General features: G+C 44.8%; 2 protein-coding genes across 2 annotated transcripts in view; one reads left to right on the top strand and one right to left on the bottom strand.

Moving 5' to 3' along the window:
• The window catches only part of gch1 (GTP cyclohydrolase 1), a 38993-nt gene extending 28634 nt beyond the window's left edge, over nt 1–10359 (top strand). The window contains exons 3-6 of the mRNA XM_063184643.1: nt 1815–1870; nt 3158–3189; nt 3599–3683; nt 4900–10359. Coding sequence (XP_063040713.1) covers nt 1815–1870; nt 3158–3189; nt 3599–3683; nt 4900–5026 — 300 coding nt within the window. The 3' untranslated portion in view covers nt 5027–10359. The remainder of the gene's footprint in view (nt 1–1814; nt 1871–3157; nt 3190–3598; nt 3684–4899) is intronic.
• A 7260-nt stretch (nt 10360–17619) lies between these two features.
• samd4a (sterile alpha motif domain containing 4A) overlaps nt 17620–25000 on the bottom strand; it is a 101330-nt gene continuing 93949 nt past the window's right edge. The window contains exon 14 of the mRNA XM_063184644.1: nt 17620–19623. Within this exon, the coding sequence (XP_063040714.1) occupies nt 19595–19623 (29 nt within the window). The 3' untranslated portion in view covers nt 17620–19594. The remainder of the gene's footprint in view (nt 19624–25000) is intronic.

The raw sequence follows: 25000 nt of genomic DNA on the forward strand, positions 1-25000 counted from the left end.
CTTTCAAAAACGAGGCAAAGAGAACTTTGTAAATAATTTATTTACAAGTTCTACCGTACTTCCCTTCAGTAGTCTACCTCACAACAGCCTCTGCCATCCTCATATGCTGTGTTCCATTATTCACCCTCTGTACTGTGTACCTTGTTTGAGTGCAGTGAAGTACCCTTTCCACCCTCCGCAATTCACGAGGCGAGTACATTCCGATTCCCGTTCTGTCTGATACACTTAACGGAAATGACGGTTGGTCGCGTGACATCCGAGTTTACCAACCGCCAATATGCAATTCAACACGGAAGGCACTGTTCCTTATGCTAACACTTTTTAAAGTTACCCCTGCCTCTAATACACATGGCGATTGTCTTTGGGATCAAAACTATGCTGTTATCACGGAGATTCAACCGTTTGACAGATCTGGCACTCAACTACGTCACAAACATGGCGGCCGTTGAGTGCGAAAAGTGTACAGTAACACCACACTTCGAAAAATGGCCGTTTTGGGGGCGTTATCCGGGTAATTTACAGTACACTTTACCGTCGCGATTAGAAATGGAACACCCTGCGTACCCAAACACAGTGCGGAAAGGGCGGTAAGTACGGGTAATGGAACACAGCAATAGTCACTTCTGTTTGGAGCCTGCAGGGAGAAACTGATTGAGGGGGCGGAGACACGGCACGCATCTTCCTAGCGTCTGTGGCGCGATTTCAGAATAAGAGCCGGCAGCGCGATCGGACCAAAAAAAAAAAAAAAATTTTTTGTTTTTTTTTTTGTTTTAATTTTTCAAAATTATTCGAGGGCCACAAATAGATGCCCCGCGGGCCACAAGTGGCCCGCGGGCCGCTATTTGAGTATGGGGGCACTACACATTATTATTTGCAATATTTGCATTGTTTTTACACATTTGCAGACAAAACAGATATAACAAATCCTTCATCCCCTCACACACACACGCACACACACACGCACACACACACGCACACACGCACACACACACACGCACGCACGCACGCACACACACACACACACACACACACACACACACACACACACACACACACACACACACACACACACACACACACACACACACACACACACACATCTGTATGGGCCCCTTGCTCTTGTCAGTGGAGTGATGAGGAACATGAATACCACATCATCATATGGCCTCCATGTCACATCTTTCTTTTTGACCTTTCTGTCTCTGTGTCAGTCCTTACGTAGTCAATGTTAAAGTGTGTCCTCTACCTGCAGTCGAATATAACTACGTGGGCCCCTGGACCAAAAAGCAAGAAAGCCCCCCCCCCATGGATGTTGCTTTTACATTACATAGTAGAGTAGTAGGGTAACTTTATTACTACAATACATTTACACTTTGCTGATGCTTTTATTCAAAGCGACTTACAGATATTACAGATATTACAGGGTATTGGTTACAGTCCCTGGAGCGATGTGGGGTTAGGTGCCTTACTCAAGGGCACTTCAGCCATGGATTGGGATTCAAACCTACAACCCCCTGATTGAAAGACCAACTCCCTAACCACTTTGACCACGGCTGCTGCACTCTTGTTTGTTACCAAAAAGGATTCAGGGTCTTCGGATATAAATTATAGACTCACTGTTGTTGAGGGATCGGGGGAGAACTCTCAAGAAAATGTGAATTTTTAAAAATAGTGCTGTTAAAAGAGTGATATTTAAAGCAATATGAGAAAGGAAATATAGAAGCTTGGTCTTCAGGGCCCCTTGATTCTTGGGCCCCTGGGTCTGGCCCAGTAGGCCCGTGCAATAATCCACCTTTGTCTACCCGTCTTCACAGGTCCACATAGGATACCTCCCTAACAAGAGGGTGGTGGGAATCAGCAAACTGGCCAGGTGAGTGTGTGTATGTGTGTGCACGTGTGTGTGCACGCGCTTGTGTGTGTGCGTGCGTGTGTGTGTGTATGCACGTCCGTATTTGTGTGTATTTATGGATACGTGTGTGTGTGTGTGCGTGTGCGTGTGCAAGTCCGTATTTGTGTGTATTTATGCGTATGTGTGTGTGTGTGCGTGTGTGTGTATGCAAGTCTGTATTTGTGTGTGTGTGAATGTGTGTTAGTGCCGTGGGTGTTGGTTGAGCTAATTTGAGTGTCTGAGAGATGGTGTGTGAGTGCTAATGTGATGTATGAGAACGCTGTGGGTGTCTACTGTACAAGAGGATTACTCAGACTACTGAGAGACAGTAAGCATTCTGATCCCCCATGACCCCAATACACTCAGATTAATACCTGAACACACACACACACACACACACACACACACACACACACACACACACACACACACACACACACACACACACACACACACACACACACACACACACACACACACACACACACACACACACACACACACACACACACGTTAAAGGTGTTTTGGAATAGAGCTCAAGTATACCACTGGGGACATGGTCAAGTAAACTAGTATATAGATGTTACTGCCACCTAAACAGAGGTCTTCATCGCAGGGGTTGAGCACACCTGTTGGATGTGGAGAAACTACAGACTTGCTAGTTGCTAGTACAAACAGGTCGAGCCCACATGATGTTGTCTTGATGTAAACTTGATTTTTACTTAGGCTAAATTTATATGGTGACGATCAAAACAGAAGAAGACACAAAAGTGCCGTCTCGTTTTCAACTTTTCGATGCCTTGGACGATTGCGAGTGGAAAAGACAAACTATTTTATTGAAAGTTTTTACGCTGCCCCACCATCAGAGCCTTTAAATGCAAAAAAATCTGGAGAAGTGTGATGTAAAGATGTATGGGACGTGAACACATTTGGCTTTTTTGCCGTTTAGACAGAGACGCCACCCTGGTTGTCTTCAAAACTCCCCCCTCTGAAAGGTGTCTTCAGATTTTTGCGTTTTTCCATGTAAACGAAAGGCCCTTCTGATCAAATACTTTGTCGTTTTCCCACGCAATCATCCTCATATAAACGCTACTTTAATTAGGTGCGTAGCTTTGGCGCTGGTTAATCTGATTAATACAATCTATTTGTCTTATTCTTTCTCTCTCTCTTTCTCTCTCCCTCTCTCTCTCCCTCTCTCTCTCTCTATCTCTCTCTCTCTCCCTCTCTCTTTCTCTCTCTCTCTCTCTCTCACTCTCTCTCTCTCCACAGGATTGTAGAGATCTACAGTAGGAGGCTTCAAGGTATTCATCTGCACTTATTTGGATTAAATAGTCATGCGAAACACACATAGAGCTGCCTGTCTGCTTATGGCTTAGCAGAAGTATCCCCTCACCCATCCAAATGATCAGACTCATGTGTCCTAATCACTTGGCCTGGCCAAAGGTGTATAAAATAAAGCACCGAGGCATGCACACAAGTTTTACTGGTTGACTGGTTTTACAAACATTTGTGAAAGAAAGGGCCCGAATTGGGTTATGTGTTTGTTGTTTAAAGTTTGGGAGAGACTAACCAAACAGATATAAGCAGTAATCACTGTATTGTGTGTAATGATCTTGTAAATATTATATTATATTATATTATATTATATTATATTATATTATATTATATTATATTATATTATATTATATTATTGTCCTGTGTTGTGTGCAGTTCAGGAGAGGCTAACCAAGCAGATAGCAGTGGCCATCACTGAAGCCCTGCAGCCGGCAGGTGTTGGAGTCGTCATAGAGGCCACGTAAGTCACAGGCCTGCTTATAAACCATTATAAACGCAAACAGTTGATGTATAGTACTGCTGCTACTTCTGCTACTGCTGCAAACAAAGCCATCTGAAACCTTGGGCTTGGCCATACTCAGACGCTTTCTACCACTCGTATCGCTCTTGCTGCACAGTCATGTAATGGTTAGTGATGGTTTTGGTCTGGGCACAGCCTAGCATTGTTTTGGGAAAGGGATTTCGAGGAGAATTCATTTCAATTTCAAGTCCATCTTCCCCTATCTCTATCTCCGTCCATCCACAGGCACACGTGTTCTATAATGTAACGTAATGTAGTGTATGTAATATAATGTAATGTAACTCCACAGACACATGTGCATTGTAATGTGATGTTACTGTATGTAATATAAGATTCAAGATTCAAGAGTTTATTGTCATTGTCAAAAAGGCAACGAAATTGTGTTTGGGGTACAACACTTAGTAGCAGCAGGTTTTCAAGTAAAGTGCAATAAGAGGTAAAAGTGACACCAGTGCTTGACCCCCTCAGCCCCCCCCCATCCGACTTTAAGTGCAACAAAGATTAAGTGCATAATGATCTTCACATATGTAATATAATGCAATGTAATATAATGCAAGTCCACAGACAAAACATGTATTGTAATGTGATGTTATGTAATATAATGCAATGTAATGTAATGTAATGTGATGTAACTCCACAGGCACATGTGTAATGTAATGTAATTAGAGATGCACCGGATCCTGATTTTTAGGATCCTGCCGGATACCGGATCCACTGCTTAAGATCCTGCCGGATCCGGAACCGGATACCGGATCCTACGAAAGGGTCGAAACACATAGCCAACTCGCACACGTGGGCCCTTTTTATTACGTTGGCGCAAACTATTTTTAAGACTCATTGGCTTACTGCCACACTGCCTTCAACGGCCGCTTCCAAAGGGCTTTCACGCCATGCAGCGATTGGGGTTGTGAAAGACTGACTGAAAAGCCTAGGCTACGTAAAAAGTAGAGATGCCCCAGATCCTGATTTTTAGGTAACTGCCGGATACCGGATCCACTGCTTAAGATCCTGTCGGATCCGGATAGTCTGAAAAACCCTATTATCCTGCCTGATCCGGAACCGGATCTTGGATCCTGTACATCTCTAAATGTGATTTGATGTAATGTAATGTGATGTGATGTGATGTGATGTGATAAATTCTGATATAACTCCACAGGCACATGTGCATGGTGATGAGGGGTGTTCAGAAGATGAACAGTAAGACGGTGACCAGCACCATGTTGGGGGTCTTCAGGGAGGACCCCAAAACACGTGACGAGTTCCTCACCCTCATTCGAAGCTGAGGAGCACCCCACCACTCCACTCCACTCCACCCCTCTCTGCTCCTCCTTCCCCCCCTCCTCCCACAAAAACAAGATCTTCTGGCCTCCACCACCACCACCACTGGACAGACTGGACGGCGGACGGACGGACGGACAGATCGACAGATGGATGGACGGCTAAATACAGCAGTGTCTCATGTGGGTGGGGGTAACCTGGGGACTGAAGTTGACCCGCTTTGACCTTATGCTTTCCTTAGTAGCTTGTTTCTCTAATGTTTCCCATCTTCCCTGTTAAATCTGCCCAGTGGTACAGTCTGCATCTACCTCTGCGCACACTACCAAGTCTCCCTCTCTCTCTCTTGCTCTCTCTCTTTCTCTTTCGGTCTCTCTCTCTCTTTCACTCTATCTGTCTTCCTCCCTCTCTCTCTCTTTCTCCCTGTCTCTCTCTCTCTCTCTCTCTCTTGCTCTGTTTATGTCCATGAGTATACATGCGTAAGTGTCTTGCTGTGTTCGTATGTGCGTTATTAATGGATATTACCATATACACACCTACGCTGTAGTCTCACACTGCTCTTACGGTACAACAGTGTTCACCAAGACAAAGTCACTCAGCTCAGTAGACCATATCAAATTATTTTAGAAGATTCCTTTCATAAAAAAAGCTTTTAGGTAGGTACTTTTAGTTTTTTTAGGTTGTTTTCATTTTAACATAAATATGAAGTATTTGGTAACAAAATATGGTCATATATCATTATATTGTCACATGACCATTTTTTGCAAACTCTCACATCAAATGGAAATCGATATAAAAAATAGTAAGGAAGGAAGAAAGAAAGAAATATAATGTGTTAATGGACCAATGAAGACGTGCAGTATACAATGTTTACGATTTACGATAATAAGTGTTACTGTAATGGACCAACATCTTTCCCAGGTATGACATGACCAAAGCAACACAGCCATACTCTTTGGCTTAGTTACATGCATATCACTGGATCCACTGCTTTTAAATCAAGTTACATTGATGACCAGAGGTGGCACAAGTAAAAGTAGAATGAAATTCATGGTGTAAGTTCAACACCAGTACATGGTATTCCATACAATAGTTGTCACCTGTGACATGCATCTTTTGAAATTCTACTTTTGCTTTTGACATCTTTGTTTTTGGCCAATATTGTCCTTGAATGTAACTGCCACTGTGTACAGATATACTATATGGTAGGGTTGCAGGTATAGGAATGGGGTTGGTGTGGGGCATACTGAGTTTGTAGGTTTTGTGTGTGTGCGTGTGTATGTGTGTGCATGTGTGTGTGTGTGATTGTTGTCACTTTTTGCCACAGTACTCCTGTCGGTCTGTTGCATCACCTGTACTATATCAACAGTGTATGTTGTTATCCGTATCTGGGTTTATCTTAGTGGACCTTCAATCATTTTGTATTAAAGTGTGTGTGTGTGTGTGTGTGTGTGTGTGTGTGTGTGTGTGTGTGTGTGTGTGTGTGTGTGTGTGTGTGTGTGTGTGTGTGTGTGTGTGTGTGTGTGTGTGTGTGTGTGTGTGCGCGTGTGCGTGTGCACGTGCGCGCACTAGTGTGTCAGTGCGTGTTTGTTTGCGTGTGTCTGGGTTTATGCGCACAAGTGTGTGTGTGTGTGTGTGTGTGTGTGTGTGTGTGTGTGTGTGTGTGTGTGTGTGTGTGTGTGTGTGTGTGTGTGTGTGTGTGTGTGTGTGTGTGTGTATGTGTATGTGTGCGCATGCGTGTGTGCGTGTGCGTGTGCGTGTGCGTGTGTGTTTTGTTCAGCCCTGATTTTGTTGCACGTGATGTCTAAATATTTTCCGATGTTTGTCTTGGAAGAGCGATCATGTCAGAAAAAAAGACCAAAGTTCAAGGGTGGAACATAGGCAAACCCAGACTATTTATGTTCCTGAAAAAGGAAAGAGGGGGAAATGGCTCAGTATTGGAGAAAGATACCTGTCTTCTTTTGGCTTACAGTGCTCCTGTCATGGTCTGGACTCTCTGTTTTTAAATGGAGATGGCCAGGGCTCTATATTAACACCAGCCAACCGGCCAAAGGCCATTTGGCTAGTAAAAAAAATGGCAACTTACTATCCACTCTTTGATCCATTAGTAAGTGTGTGTGTGTTTGGCTAGTAAGATTAACATCTACTAGCCATTTTCTGGTAATGAAAAAAAAGTTATTTTAGAGCCCTGGAGATGGCACTGCAGCAAAGAATTCAACTGAAGTGTCCTTATGCTTCATGCTTTGTCAAGTTTGTGAAACTGTCTCCTCTCCTCTCTCTCTTCTTTAATGGACCAAAAAAAGAAAATATAGAAGAAAAAAATGCCTTTCTATTTTTAAAACGCAAACGAACTCTGCAACATGATTATGGCGTTATATATGTAGCCAATTTAGATGAATCTAGGACAGATAGAAATAGTAAATGACATAAAGGCTTTTTTTTGTTTTTATAAACCTTTCTGGCCTGGCCCTGTTTGCCTGATGGCAGATAGGGTGGCGATTACACAGTTTCAGCTGGCGCATGAGGAGCAAACAGTGTTTTTTTTGTTTTTTGTTTTTTTGTTTCTCCTTTATTTCACTGGGTTAGGGACATTGAGGCTGTTGTCGCTTTTCCAAGTTAGCCCTAGGTACATCCTAAAATGGATTCATTAGTTACACTCCTATTCCACATATTCCAAATGACCTTGTTTTACCTGTCCGATTCAGCCAGGTGTTTGGCTGGTTAAATAGTCACCTGGTTGAATTGGACTGGTAAAACAAGGTCTTTTGGAAAATGTGGCACAGGACTGAAACTAATGAATCCATTTTGCCCGTCACTGCATCAACACATGATATGAGGGCTTGTGAAATCCCCCCCTTATCGAAATGCAGGTGTTCATGAATAGGCTTCAAGCATACGCCCCATTTTAAGAACACTTTCCCCGGTGGGGGGCTAGCCATGCATGAAAATGAGTGTTGATTGGGCCCCATCTGAGCGGCTGAGAGCTGACAGGGTGCATCATGGGAGAATGTGTGTCTGGTCAAGAACGTGCAAGACACATATGGAGTGCGTTGCAATATGCGACCTTGCCTCCTCCACTTGCCTCCTCCACTTGCTTGTCTCCTTGTACCAGGAAGTAATATGTCATGATGACATCACTGACAACAGCATTATATTTCAATATCTTACAAAAGCTAAATTGTAGAGTCTTTTTCTCATTTGCAATTGGGATGGTGAATGAAAAACAGTCCCTCAAATGTTGTGGTGGCTAGGCTGACAGCTGGGAAACTCTCTTTCTCCACGGAGGAGGGGCCAGGAGGCGAGACGAGGAGACAAGCGCAAGTGGAGGAGGCAAGGTCGCATATTGCAACGCACTCATGGCCATGTCAGGTTGTCACATGGAGCCCCTAGGTAAATATGGTGATCGGCCCCCATATGTGCACTTTAGTTGGGGGGAAATGGAGGGGGATCGGGACATCATGCCTTGTCGAGACACACACACATGATAAATTACTTTTCCCAGGTAGAGGGCCATGGCATCGATGACAGGGTTGTGTTAGTGGAGGAACACATGTAAACATTGTTTACGTACATTCATATGTCACAACAACATTCACTTACCCGCCAATCATCAGACAGCCATGGTTTAGCCATCTTTTATTGTAAACGCCAGCGAGTTTGTGTCACAGGATTCCATCATCGGATTTTCTTCGCCCCACCTCAAGCTGTTGTTGGCTCCTTCTAAAGTGATTTGATGGGTGACCTATAAGGGACAATGTGGTCATAGTCCACTTGATGCAGATACATTGAACTGTGTATATGTTAACATTTATAAATGGCAGCCCCACCAGTGGAACTAGAGATGCACCGGATCCTGATTTTTAGGATCCTGCCGGATACCGGATCCACTGCTTAAGATCCTGCCGGATCCGGAACCGGATACCGGATCCTACAAAAGGGTTGAAACATATAGTCTACTCGCACACATGGGCCCTTTTTATTACGTTGGCTCAAACTATTTTTTAGACTTTAGAGATTGGTTTACTGCCACACTGCCTGCAATGGCCGCTTCCAAAGGGCTTTCACTCCATGCAGTGATTGGGGTTGTGAAAGACTGACTGAAAAGCCTAGGCTAGAGATGCACCAGACCCTGATTTTTAGGTAACATGCCGGATACCGGATCCTCTGCTTAAGATCCTGCCGGACACAGATCCTGTGAAAAACCCTATTATCCTGCCGGATCCGGAACCAGAACCGGATCCGGTGCATCTCTAAGTGGAACGCTGTGATAATCACTGAAACACCTTTACTACCATAGTAGTACACCACTATGACAGTACACAGGGCCTTCAGTCATACGCTACGACTTGGTCATCTCCATTCTGGTAACAGCTCATTTATAACAGGGGCCGTGTATCACAGGGTTAACATCATCCATTTAGGATTCAGAGGAGGATGTCTAGCTACGCAACCCTTTTTGCCTGATTTAAACAGGGCCGTGTGTCTGTGCTTCTCAGTCAGGTCTGTCTCTGTGCTTTGAATATGAGCAATTCAATTTTATTGTACTTTATTTCATTCAATTTCTTTTTTTTGTAAGTCTGAAATCTCTTCACGGTGATGACCTATGTGGTACCTCTCTTCTGTATAGATGTCTGGAGTACTCCTCTTTTTATAACCCCAGAGGCGTCAAAAGGAAAAGGAAAAAGTAAATTAGTACAACACTAGCCCATAATATTACATAGCTGTTACACCAGTTAGTCAATGGTACCTCATGAGAGACTGTGTTGCTAGTGAAAAACACTGCAAACCTAATAAAGACCCACCACAAACTTGACCCAACCAGTGCAGATCTGATCGTAAGACATGTATACAGGTCTACTGGTTACTCAGATAAGTTACCTGTATTGTAGGAAAATTGTTTTTATTTACTTTTACTTTTTGGGGGACAGCTGGCTCAATGGTTAGAGTGCTGCTCTTTGAATCAGAGGGTTGCAGGTTCAAATCCCGCCCTCACTGGCACCTTAATCCATGTCTGAAGTGCAAGACACCTAATCCTGCATTGCTCCAGGTACTGTAACCAATATCCTGTGCCTAAATAACTGTAAGACGCTTTGGATAAAAAGCATCAGCTAAATGTAATATCATATATTTTACTTTTGACACCTCTGCCCCCTCCCAAGCCCAGAGCCTCCAGACTTCCATGTGGCCTTGTTCATGAGGACTGAGGTGGTCCTCAGCCCTGCCTTTGGAAATCAGTGTCCAATTTGATGTGATGTTCGCTCTTACCTGTGTGGTAACTTGACTTTGAAATGTTAAAATAAATCTGTACATGATACAACATTAAATGAACACCACTTAATGATATTATTTGTATTGTGTACTCCTGGGTTTATCATTTATTTCAAGTCCTGTTTGTCTCTCTCTCTCTCTCCCACTCTCTCTCTCACTCTCTCTCTCCCTCACTCTCTCTGTCATACACACACAAACACGCACGTGTGTGTGAGATAAATTTGAACCTTGTGATTATAAGAGGTCGCAACTCTACAGTCAATACATTTACATGCTATACCGTGTAATGAATAAATAGCAGAGGGCACTATTTTATATGAAACATTCTGGGGGACTAATATCAGAAGATAAACTCCATGTCAAATGGCATGGATATTTTTTTTAACTGTCTGTCTGGACCATGGAATATGTGAACTTCAGAATGTCTTTGAGCAGGGCTTCTTTCCATTATCAGAACTCCCGTCCTCCCTTGAGTTTGTGGCCTTGTGATGATGTCGCAAGACATCATTGACAACAGAAGTTGAATTCAATATCTTGTAAAAGCACATTTCAAGTGTCATTTTCTCATTTGCAATCAGGATGCCCAATGGAGAAATGTTGTGGCGACGCTGACAGCCGGGAAACGATTGTTTTCTGTTGGGAGACGGGGCGTCAGCAAAGCACGAGGCCACAGGCACAGGTCAAGGACAGGAGTGAGGATAATGGACTGTACCCCAGAACTTCCCCTGCAAAGGGAATGTAGGCTACTTCTACACAGTGACCCCATGAAACACAAAACAGGAGGTGGACCAGGCGAAAAGAGTTGGGGGGAGGGAGCGAGAGAGAGAGAGAGAGAGAGAGAGAGAGAGAGAGAGAGAGAGAGAGAGAGAGAGAGAGAGAGAGAGAGAGAAACTCAGCCTTCAGAGTGACTCAGCAATTCTTTGTTGTGTGGGCTGGCTTTTGGCAATGGGAATCTCTCATCTGATTGGCGACCAGCACAATGAAGAGTTTTGATTGGTTGGTGGTAAGAGGAGGTTTTGGATTCTTGACATGCTCTGTGGCAGTCATCAGCAACCATAAAAAAGAGACAGACGATCATTTTTTTCCAAAGTTACTCTTTAATACTTTTTTGTCTGTGGTTATTACAAAGACATCAAGCACGTAACACAGACCCCATGAAACAACAAAGTAACAACAGGCAAAAAAAATAAAGGACATTCAGGATCACATGTCCTCTCCCAGGCACATTGCACACCAAGACTCTCCCACTGACTACACATACAGAGTACACACACGTACACACACGTACACACACACACACACACACACACACACACACACACACACACACACACACACACACACACACACACACACACACACACACACACACACACACACACACACACACACACACACACACACGACAGGAGTCTTTACTGAAAAAACACGACATACATGAACCATAAACCATGCGCGTGGGTATGTCTCTATATACTGTATGTGTCTGTGTAATCGGGCAGACAGATCGTAGTTGACGATCCAATCAGACTATAGGGCCCTAGATGCGCGTCAAGATGGCATCCATGACCACCGTCTTCACTGGATCACACCACTGTCTTGCGGTACTAGGCCAGTACTGGGCCGGTACTGGGCCCGTCAGAGACTTTCCAATAGACTGTCAAACTCAGGATTCCCAATAATGTGAGCACTAGCCTGTTCTTCTGGGGTCAGACCAGGGGTGCGTTTCTCGAAAGTCTGGTTGCTAGTCAGTTAGCAACTTGAGTAGTTGCCAATGGGAAATTGAATTGAAAACACAAAAACAAAAGTAACAAAAAAACAAAAGTAGTTAATGTAGTTAGCAACTATGGTTTCGAGACATGCACCCCAGAGTTGTACAAAGCAGAAGTAGAAATACTTTAACAGCAACACTAGTCGTATGATATTACAAACTCAAAATAGTGCAATATCATGCAACTAGTCTTGTAATTACATCTGTAACAATACGTCTACTGCTGGGCAAGACTGCAGCCTATAGCCTCTAGTCTGTGGATATACTGTAGATGGTGTGTCTTCTTGACGCCGAGTTTGTGACCACGGGGCGCAAGGCTGGACTTGGATCGAAAGAACAGCCCAGGCATGTTCGGGATAGACCAGCCCCCTCACACACACACAACAATTCTACAATATTATGATTATCTGTAAGTCCACAGTCTATGGGCCAATGGGCCACCCCATCGAAAACTAAGGGCTGGTCTCTAAGGAAAACAAACAAACAAACAAACAAACAACTAACCGCATCTGGGGTCCGTATCTCGAAAGCGTCTTTGCTAACGACGTCCTTCGTAAGAGCGACTCAACTCTTTCTCGACAGTGACGCTCACCATTAAATCCAACGGAACGGTAAGATGGTCTTAAGACGGTCTTAAGACGGTCTTAAGACGGTTAGCAACGACAAGAATTGAGAAACGGACCCCTGTTCCCGAGGACTATCAGCCCATCGGGAAAATGCGCTGTATGCCAGATGACCAGTCCAGCCCTGTCAGCCTAGTATCAGACCACAGAGCTATAGGCCGGGACCGGCCACTCCCAGAAGCCCTGATGCCGACAGACAGGCATGTGCGGTAAGCCTTTAAGGGGACAGAAGCAACACTTATAAAAATGAAAAGGAAAACTACAGAATGAAACTCATATAATAATAATAATAATAATGACAGACTCTGATACAGATCATGCCAAAGTCCACGCAGCACTACTGATATTTCTGTTTTCTGAAGACATATATACAAAATTACACAAGACGAACAAGTCAATCATTCTCACACACACATTCACACACACACACACACACACATAGACAAATATATATAATATATATTGATATGTACATCTGTTTGTTTGTTGTACAGTCAGGAGTAAATCTCTAGATCAGCAATAATGAAAGTACCTAAAGAAGCGCAGAGAAGCTGATACCGCTCGTTTCGGCACAAAAGAAAAGGAAAACAAAGGGAACTCTCCTCTGTCCGCAGTGAACACACCTGAGGGCTATAATAAGAACATGGTTAAGTGACAAACCTGGGCCATATACGAAGAAGCTAGTTCAGGAGTTCAGGGCTCTTCTATTACAGGATTTACCTCTTAACTTAACCTGGTTTACTACTGAACAAGCTTCTTAGCATACCCCTCAGGCTTAGGTTGCCTATAGGAAGTTGTAAACCTCCCTGATCACAAAGGGACATCGAATCAACGCCAACTATCGTCCAACCAATGCGAAACAGGGCTGCTAATAGATGTACCTGCAGGCATCATTTAGTTTGGAAAACGAGAACTCCAGGCTCTTCTATTAGATGTTTTACATTCACCACAAGGTTAACTTAACCTGGTTTACTAGTGAATCGGCTTCTTAGTATAGCCCCCCGAGGGATGAGTATGCTAATGCTAACGCTAACCCCACAATGTGCTTTGCAGTTTCCGCATGTAGAAATGTAATTAATCGCCACCAGCCACCACACAAACACAACAAACAAAAACAAAGAAACAAACAAACAAAATCTGTAGTTGCTTTCCTCTGAAGTATTATTACACTTTAAAGTCCATATAAAACCATTTACATTTGGGTAAATGTTTTGAGTACAAAAAAGGCACTGCCATTTGTTATTCTATATATAATATATGACTTCCCGTCTCCTGCATGCACCTAAAATAAAATATAAATTACATGTTTTTTTGTCTTTCGTCCGATCTTTTTTTTGTAGTAAATTTTTGGTGGATTTTTTTTTGTTTAAACGTAAGATATCCTTTTTTAAAATATATATATATATATTTTATATATGTAAGCCTGCAGTCAATACAGGACACCGGCTCTTAAGAAAAAACAAAAAGATAAAAAAAATGAATCAACAAAGGAATAGACAATTTCAAAAAAGCGCACAGTAAAGCCGTATGCTATTACAGTCGGGATGCATGAGTTTAAAAAAAAAAAAAACGAAACAAAAACAAAAACAAAAACAAACATCTCATCACATAAATGATGCCAATAGGATTAACGTGCAGATTTTCCAAATGCAACAAAATCAAAAAAGTTGTACAAAAAAGGCTTCATTTACACTAAATTAAATAGAATATATATTTTTTGGAATATCAAGGTAGCGTCTAAACAGTAATACTGTGAGTTTGCAGCGTGTTTGTCTCCTCCTACTCTAGTTAGGTGTGTTAAAGTTGTCGGCACGCCTAGGGAGGCACACAGGCACACACACACACATGCGCACACATACACACACACACACACATGCACGCACACACCAGCTGTGCTCTGTGTACATGTATAGCGTCCTGGACAAGTCTCCACTGTGTCCGTTGAAAAGGCTTTGGCCAAGAAGAGGAGGGTAGACCGACACCCCATAAGAAGCCTGTCCAAGTCTGGGGCCCCAGACGTCAAGTCCCATGGCTTCCTGTGGCGCCATCTACAGGTCTGCATGTGTATAGGCTTCTTTTCTCTTCTCTTCTCTCTTATAGAGGCTGCTGTGCACGTGTATAGGCGTCTTTTCTCCTCTTTTGTGTAGGCTGTTGTGCAGGTGAGATGTTCAGCTTTAGCATATATAGGGGTCGACAGAGCAGTGCACAGCACCACCTGCCATAGGCACATTAAGGCCAATCCATGTGTTGGGGTCAGTCATCACACACACACACACACACACACACACACACACACACACACACACACACACACACACACACACACACACACACACACACACACACACACACACACACACACACACACACACACTGTGTCTTTGCTCGTCACTACACTTGCTTGGCCTTCAGTTTGGACTGATTTTTTCGCTGAGGTGCCATGGTTCAGAGAAAAGAATGTGTTATTCGGACACTTAAACAAACAAACAAAAAAGAAATTGACAAAACACGACAGCTTTTAGTGACCTGTGCTGATGTCCCTACTGATGGGCCCCACAGGCTCTCCAGCCTGCAGCTGATGTAACGGTTACCAACTAGTAAGAATTCGGCGGTAGAGTGTTAGTAAACCTCCCGAAGCCACATGCAGGATCGGTAGCGCTGAGCTATCGGCCTGGACCGAGCATTGACTGGTAGGTCGCGAGTTCGGGCCCCGAGTGGCGAACTAGCGCAAATGACCTCTGTTACCCAGGCCAGTGGCTAACTACGCCACCACACACACACACACACACACACACACACTAGGCCACAGGTACTATGACACTCATCAACTCCAAATGAAAGAAGACAAACAAAAAAAAACATCTCAGAGGGAAACGTAACACAACCGATCCGTCAATTTCAGATTTCCTCCCCCCACCCCACAAAATAACAAAATACAAATGGAGATTATAGTTCAAAATAAAAACAAAAATAACTATGTTTGATATTTGAGATGTACATATGGTTACCAGCCATAGCAAGTTAATATATATGGTATCTTAAATAATACACCTACCGAATACAATAATCACCTCTGAAACATTATTTAAAAAAAACAATAACAAAAGAATAAATAATTCTTTGAATGAGCTAAAAGTTTTGTCTATAAAAATGGCAGTGTGGAGTGGCTTCAAAGTCTCTGTAAGTTAATGAATGCACATCTGTATGTATGTAACAAAGAAGAGGCACAGGTATTCGTCCAAGAAGCCACGTCATGGTTTTGGTAGCTATGCTAACGCATTAGCCATGCTGCTTTCCATGTGCTAGTGCCCTCTAGCGCCCCCTGTGCTCCAGGCATGGTAATGGAGCTGCACACATCTACACAGTTACTCAAAACGTCACACACACGCGGCACAGGTGACCTGCACACTCTTTGGAGATACCACACCACTTTGCTTATTCCTCTGTGTGAGCTAAAAGGCAAATGGTGTGTTCGTCTGAATATGAATTGCAAACTGCAACCACATGCAGCAACATAGACACACAAAAGGCATCACACACAGGTCTCCAAAGCACACACCTCACACCTTGTATAACACACCCTTGCTCCCTCCTCTATCCCGCTCTGTATTTAAATACTATTTGAGCCGGAAAGAACAGGGCCACATCTGTCAGCGGTGACAGGGAATACTCAGTGAGCCCATGCACTTAGGCTAAAAGGGGGCTCCAATCACTTCAGGCAATTTCGCCTCACACGTCGGTCCGTGGGTGATTTCCGAGGGCTTTTGTTCTGGTTGTCGTTTTGGCTGGGAACATGGATGACTTTTGTGTGACCTTGGAGATGGCCCCAAGTTGAGTTTTTTTGTGAAAGTGAATGATTTGAAGACTCCTCCTACTTGCAAATACTGGTCTGCTCTTCTATGGGGAGCCTGTGAGGGCTTGTGTTTCCGTGGTAAATGATCACAATCCTAATTGAATCCTCAATTAATGACCAATCAGACCTTAGTTAGTTCCGGAATCATCCACTACTTTTCCATCCAGTCAGCCATGGGTCACCCATCGGCAACTGACCCCCGTGTAGCGTTTCAATTACAACAAAAGATTTATCTTTACAACACCATGTGCTGCCAGAAAAGTGTATTAAAAAAATAACCAAAAACTTTAACAAGCAAGTCGCCAAAAATGTTCAACCCTCATCAAAAGCGGGTTTGAAATGTCCCTACACATAATCAAAAAATAAAAACAACTCTGAAACTATGACATTAAAAACGTTCAGGTTAAAACTCAAACCACCTTTACCAAAATAGAAAACACAACAGGTTTTCGTGTTTGCATGAGCAGGCGGGTAGATGACCTAACAAGACAGAGCTTATCTTTGACCAGATCACCCCCACTGCTTTCAACATCACTGCATTACAAACACAATGAACCATTGATTATTTAAATTAAGACAAAACTGGAGTATACAAAAAACAGTACACAAAACAACTACACAACTAGCCCCATGTTTGTCTATATCAACTAAAACAATAATAATACCTGTCACGCTGTGCAGAAGTACTGAACTACCACTTTTAACCACCAGATGGCACAATAGACTAAAGAAAATCTCCCACTTGGCAACTGAGAGATGTGAGCAACAGGTCTGGAGGCCGCGATAGCAAAGCCCAGTCCTCTAGCTCAAACAAAATTCAGCATGGATTCACGTCCCTCAGGTCTGGTGTGTGCAGCTTTTAGTATTTCTGTACTGTATATTTTAGACAGCTAATGCTATTTTAATCCCCAGGTCAATTAAAAACAGTGAGATAGTCAGAGTAGCACGTCGCTCTGATAGCTTCACTGCTCCCATTACACTGACCCTGTTTCACTAAAAACCTCTCTCGCTCTCTCGCTCTCTCTCTCTCTCTCTCTCTCTCTCTCTCTCTCTCTCTCTCTCTCTCTCTCTCTCACACACACACACACACACACACGCACGCACGCACGCACGCACGCACGCACACACACACACACACACACACACAGAGAGTTAGCCCTATTGTACAGCTATGACAGCCAAGCAGCTGACATGATGCCCCATCCCCTCTCCAGAGAAGACTGCGGCAAGGTGAGGTGTGCTAGACCACCTCTTTAACAATGCTAACAACTCTGCACAGCTAAATCCAGTCATGAGAAAAACATTTCCAAAACCCCAAAGTTAAAAAAGAATGAACACAAACTCTGGAGAGGGAGACAGTGATTATACCAACGACACAACTCCATTTCTTTAACTTTACACAACTTCAAATCCCAGATCTCTCTCTCTCCACACCTCTGACTACGTCTTATCACACCGCAAACCAACAAAACATACTCGACCCATAAAACGTCTCTTAGTCCTCACCGATTTTTAAAAACCAAGCTTTAAAAATCCAAAAACGTCAACATCCTCATTCCCTTCTGTATCCTTCGGCAACATAGGCCTACACTTACATCACTTCCTGTCCTGCGACTGTACTCTTCCTCATCAGTACGACATCACTTCCTCCTTCACAGAAAGCCAGAAAAAACAAAATTAAAGGATCCATCGCTGATGTGAAACCCACTGAATTGTAAACTATGACAACAGCTGATTACGATTGAGGAAACCATTTGAATATTTGTGTGTTGTCGTGGTGATATATACATGTGGTGTATATAAAAATAAAATATCCATACCTGAACTTGAAAAACCCTCTCCCGGTACCCTTTAAAGTAGCATGCTAATGTAAACACCATATATTGTTTGTATAAAAAGCTATACTAGTCTGGCACCTATACAGAGCCGAATGATCTCCCTCAGCCATGCCACACTGAAGCCACTTACACACCAACTAGCCAGTAGCCTCAGCTGTTACGTGTGTGTGTGTGTGTGCGCGCCGCACGCTAACATGACATAGTGCTAGTTTTCACTGGGCCCAGGTGTACTGTAGGGCTATATGAGAAGATGACTAGTAGGGTGTGTGTGTGTGTTTGTGTATGTGTGTTTGTTTCTCAACTTGGACACTCTTCTTGTTTAGTGTTCAGTGATTAGCGCAATGCTAACATGACATAGTGCTCATTTTCACTAGGCACAGGTGTACACATGAAGATGACTGGTAGGGTGTGTGTGTGTGTGTGTGTGTGTGTGTGTGTGTGTGTGTGTGTGTTTGTTCTTATATGTGGGAGTGGGCACTGTGGCCAGCCTTCAGCCCCCCCTGACCCCAAAGTGATCCCCCAAAAACACCCTGTCACTAAAGTCCAGACCAGCGAGTCTTTCTCCCTCCGACTCCAATGATGTCACTCCCAATCACAAGTCACTTCCTCCTGGAGGACCAATCACGAGTCATCATGGTGACCCTGGTCTGTCTGTGTTTCTGCCTGCCTGTTTGTATGTGTGTGTGTGTGTGTGTGTGTGTGTGTGTGTGTGTGTGTGTGTGTGTGTGTGTGTGTGTGTGTGTGTGAGTGTACCTCTGATGTGAATACACTGTCTCCATTGACATGCGTGTAGTGCTGCGCTGTGTTATGTAGTGACGCTCTGCATTCCAGCATTGACACACGTGTAGTGAAGTGAGGTGTGCTGAAATGGCTTGGCTGTGTGTATGTGAGCGTGCAGCTGGTGGGGACATGGCGGTAGCAGTGGTGGACCCTCCCTCTCTCTCTCTCTAGCTCACACGTCATTGGTCGGGTCCACCCCCTACCCGGGGCTCCACCTCCCATTGGCTGTTGAGCTTGTGCGTGTGCAGGGTGGGGATGCAGGGCGGCTGATTGGCCAGTCGGTGCATGGTGGGTGGGGTTTGGGGGACTCCGAGTGACCTCTGGTGAACTTGGGTGACCTTTCGTTGACCTTTCGCGGTAGCTGGGGTCAGGGGTCAGGGAAGCGCCGGCGTCCTGGGTTCTCTCTGCTCCTCGCTCTGCTCCGCTCCGCTCACTTGCTGCCCTCAGATGGTGGACGTCCGGTCTACGCCATCTGGTGGACACCCAGAGAGGTGCACATATCAGACACTTCTCAAATAACACACATGCTGTGTCTCAAATGGCATACTTGTGTCAGTGCACTGGCTTTAAGTGCATACTGAGTTCTTTAGTGCCTATTGTCGAGAGAAAGTTTGGACTTTTAATTCACTGAATTTTCCGTGTGAGTGCCCTACACCACTGAAACAAGTACGCCATTTGATACGCAGCAACAATACAGTATCTTCAAATAACACACATCGGGGGGGGTGGGGGGGTCACATCAGACACAGTTTAGCTTCAGAAGCAATCGTCTGTCTCCAGAGGTGTGACATTAGCCAATCGTCTGTCTCCAGAGGTGTGACATTAGCCAATCGTCTGTCTCGGTGTGACATTAGCCTTCTTCACTGTGACCAGAGCCATACAGAGAACAGAGTTACGCGATTGGAGGACCAGGAATTAAATTGCAGCCCCGCCTTTCAACGACATAAGGTCGTGCCTAAAGCGGCTGTCTTCCCATAGACTCAACATAGAACCACCACATTAACAGCCAAAAATAAGGACTAACGAACTATACTGCAGGGTAATCACCACGAATATGTAAACTATCAACTGTCTCGGTGGTGATAATCACAACAGTTTTACCACCTGTGATGTTTATCTGAAGTTATTACTATGAACAGCAAGTCTTGTCATATTCCCTGCATTGCATCGCATTGCATTTGCTGTGTGCTAGGCCCACTACTAGGCACTAACATTCGCAACGCTGAGCAGTACTGAGAAGCTAAAACAGCTAATTTTGCTAATGAAGAAGTCGGCCCTAGCACACAGCGGAGATTGCCTGACTCTGTTCTCTGAATGGCTCTGACTGTGACTTCGGACCAAAGATGCTATAAATAAGACGGCTTACTGACGTCATAAGAGCATAGTACGGCATGGCTGAGTCACTTTCTTTTTCAACATTCAGTCCTGGCGGCGTGGTAAAGAGCAATGCCACTACTGCCAGGGCTGGAGTGTGGAATAGGTCATAGGACAGTGTTTATTTTTGACAGCTGTCAATTATCGCCCCGCAATTAACGCAGACCGACAGCTATAGTTATTTTAGGAACAAACTGACCATTGACAATCCATTGTCCACTGCCCATGGGCCCCGTGTCCTCAGGGCACTGCCCCATACAACACAGTGGTCAATGCATTTTCCAGCCAGTAATCATATTTGTCCATTCTATATTCTTTGCTTCTGACAAAAAAACTACAATGGCGTTGCAGTTGATGGCGTGTTCAAAATGGATTTACTGAATAAATAAAAAGCAAGGTTCTCACTGGTCATTAGCTCATTAGCTATGGTTGCCTATTTAATTCCCAAGTGAACTACCCCACAGTGCCCCCTTGTGGCTAACCCAGTATATCACAGCTACAGTACTCCATGGGTATTTCTCAAAACCTAGTCCGCACACTTCCAAGTGTGCTCAGCCTAATTGGTCACGCCCAGTGATTGGACACTCCATAGAGATCACCAAAGAGTATCCAATCACTGTGCGTGACTAATTAGGCTGAGCACACTTGGAAGTGTGCACACTAGGTTTTGAGAAATACACTGTGTAGGGTTCTTTCCAATGTCCTATCTCCCATCATCCCTTGTGGTTGTGGGGACGACAGAAGTTTATTTCAATATCTCACAAAAGTGCAATTCAAATGTCATTTCCTGATTTGCAACCGGGATGTTGAATGGGGAATAGTCCCTCAAAAGCCGTTGGGGCTAGTCTGACAGCGGGGGAACTTAATTGTTTTCTCCACGGAGGCACGGAGGCATCAGCAAAATGTGAGGCCACAAGCTCAGGTGGAGGACAGTAGTTAGGATAATGGAAAGAAGCCTTTGTGTGGAAAATGTGTAGGAAGGAACTGTTGCATGTGTAGCCTACGTGTGGAATGGGTGGGGACTGTGTGTGTGTGTAGACCAGTGATTCCCTACCAGGGATACGTGTACCATTAGGGGTTCGTGATGCAAGCATATTGCAGGGGGTACGTGTAAGAAATTGAATAATAACAAATGTGTGGAGAATAGTTACGTTGGGATAGACAAGAGATATAGAGCAAGGGTCATGGTATGACTTAAAGGGCTATGCCAATATTTTGGGGCTTAATACAGTTAAAATCGTTGGCTAGGGTTTATAGATGTGGTAAAGTGTCTTATTTTTCATGTTAAGCGTTGTCTTGCTTTAAGACAAGTTAAAAGAGGGAGCATGTCGTTAAGCTAGTGAAAGTCAATGGATCCATTGAATTTCACTGGCTTAGCGACATATTAGTGGATATAGATCAAAATAGTGGCATACCCCTTTAAGGTACACGAGACAAAAAAGGTTGGGAAACACTGGTCTAGACTACAGCATGAGCAAGAAATCACATTACATGATATTACACTTAGCTGAAGCTTTTATCCGAAGTGATTATTAATCTGTACAGGGTATTGGTCACAGTCCCTGGAGCAGTGTGGGGTTAGGTTAGCTTGCTCAAGGACACCTCAGCCATGGGGTGAAATAGGGAAAGGTAAGGGTGGGATTTGAACCTGGTTGCAACCCTCTACTCTTCAACCCATCTCCTTAACCACTAGTATAGGCAACGGCTGCCCCATGACTATTGTACTGTTTGTGTTGGAAGAAGAGCTGTGCAATATATCAAATTTGGATCATGATATCAATATTGCTGTCAAACAATATCAAATTTCATAATATGGAGTTGGAACAATGTTTTCTATACTGCCAAAATGTAGGCTACGCTAGGCACAATACATTCCCCTCCACTTGAGCCATTGCGAGCTCAGAGTAGATTTGCTACCCAACACTCATGCAGAACACCACTGTGTTTCTCTATGGCTCTCCACTCACACTGCTGAAGGGAGGGAAGATTGTGAATCGTTTGGCACAATTGTTTTTCTTTTTTAAAAAAAACGTAATATCAGTATTGACTGAAATAATCGTGATATTGTTTTTTCCCATAATCGAGCAGTCCTCGTTTGAAGGGACAATGTGTAGACGCTAGTGTTGCACCGATACCGATACCAGTATCTGTGGATCGGTACTAAAATGGTGGCATCGGTACCGGCGTACCAACAAATAGGGCACCGATACCATGTACAGAGGCTCGTATGACACTTAAACAGCCTTGAAATTAGTTATTTCATACAGGTATTTAAAATGTATAAACAGTTTTGCTGGATTCACTTTGTATTAGTATTTTTCCTGTTTCACAAAGGTAGGCAGCAGCCTGACAAAGCCATGCAATGATTTTACATCCAAGTAGTATGCACTGCAGCCCTTCATATATATACATTTCAAATAGGGTGGTATTGGTATCGGTATGGTATTGGTATCGGCCGATACTGCACAGCCAGGTATCGGATATCGGTATCGTGGCCAAAAAATGGTATCGGTGCAACACTAGTAGACGCTGGGTGGGCCTAGCCCTGGTGCATGTGTAGACTATGAGTAGTAAGGGTGGGGTTGGCATAAAGCAGCTATTTATGCCAGAGGAAATGGAGGCAGGGGCGGACTAGGATTCCACGAGCCCTTGGGCCAGACAACAAGGAAGCTCCCCCCTCCATGGACTCCTGGGCCAGACAACAAGAATGCCCCCCCCCCCCCCCCCCCCTCCCCCTCCATGGGCCCCTGGGCCAGACAACAAGAAAGGTCCCCCTCCATGGGCCCCTGAGCCAGACAACAAGACAGCCCCCCTCCATGGGTCCCTGAGCCAGACAACAAGACAGCCCCCCTCCATGGGCTCATGAGCCAGACATCAACACAGCCCCCCTCTTCCATGGGCCCCTGGGCCAGACAAGAGGAAAAGGCCCCCCTCAATGGGTATTGCCAGTTTACAAAACGATTCAGGGTTTTAGGCCAGGAGTGTGAGATTATGTGTTGTCTGGAGGGATCGGAGTGATTTTAACGCAATATGAGAATGGTAATATAGAGGCTAGAGCTTCAGGGCCCCCTTAACTCTTGGGCCCCTGGGCCTGGGCCCGGTAGACCCCTGCAGTAATCTGTCCCTGAACAGAGGGTGGTTGGAAGCAGGGCTGACCCAGGGGGAGAAATAGGGCCCGGGCACTTTTGGCTTAAAGGGGCCCCTCATAATTAGGGGCGCAGAACTGACTTACCGGTGGGTCCGGCACCCTTGTGGTCCCCAATTTTCAGAAATGTAAAAAAACCCCCAATACATTTTTCTTTTTTTAAATAATTTTTTAGGGGCTTTTATGCCTTTATTTGACAGGACAGTCGAAGATGGTGACAGGAAGCGAATGGGACAGAGAGACAGGGGAGGATCGGGAAATGACCCTGGCCGGACTTGAACCAGGGTCCCCGTGGGTGGGCATGCAAGCCCAAATGTGGGGGGCTTAACGTGCTGCGCCACAGCACCCCACAATACATTTTTTTACATTTCTGAAAATAGGGGCCCCACGAGGGTTTCGGGGCCCACCAGGAAATGCCCGCTATGCCAGATGGCCAGTCCAGCCCTAAATGGAAGGGACACTGTGTCCAGTCGGGAGGGAAAGAGAGAGAGAGGGGAAAACATACGTAGGTGGTGCACAAACCAGGTCAGGTCGAATTCAGATTTTATTGCCGATTCAGGCCCTTACACAGCACATAGTGAGACGGAATAACATCTCGCCGGAAATGACAGGTGAAACACAGTGTCGGTGCAGAGCGTGTGTGTGTGTGTGTGTGTGTGTGTGTGTGTGTGTGTGTGTGTGTGTGTGTAGCAGTGCTGGGGGAACACTGATGGTTCTGTTCAGTTCTGCTGTGCCGGTGCGGCCCCGGTGAGAACTGGGATCCACACACACATGCACGCACCTACACACGCACGCACACGAACACACACACACACACACACACACCCATCAGGTCTCAGCATTCCACAGCTCACCGCAGACCAACCAGCACTGCTGACCCCATCACACACACACACACACACACACACACACACACACACACACACACACACACACACACACACACACACACACACACACACACACACACACACACACACACACACACACACACAAACACGTAAATGTACACATTCCCCAAATGCCCCCCACCCCCACTCTGCTGGCACTGTAGCAACCACAGCAGGGCTACACAAAGCTCCACTTGTCTACACGCTCAGCTCCACGCTGCTCTCTCTCTCTTTCTCTCTCTTTCCCTCCCTCCATCTCCCACTCTCTCTCTCTCCCTCTCTCCCAACTCCATGCTGCTCTTCCTCTCTTTCCCATCTCTCACTCTCTTTCCCTCCCTCCCTCCCCCCCACTCTCTCTCCATCTCTCACTCTCTCTACCCCTCTCTCTCTCCCCCTCTCTCTCTCACACACAAACACTCTCGTTTTCCATTACTCTCTCT

The sequence above is a fragment of the Engraulis encrasicolus genome, chromosome 19, assembly GCF_034702125.1.
Source record: "Engraulis encrasicolus isolate BLACKSEA-1 chromosome 19, IST_EnEncr_1.0, whole genome shotgun sequence".
NCBI classification, from domain to species: Eukaryota; Metazoa; Chordata; class Actinopteri; order Clupeiformes; family Engraulidae; genus Engraulis; species Engraulis encrasicolus.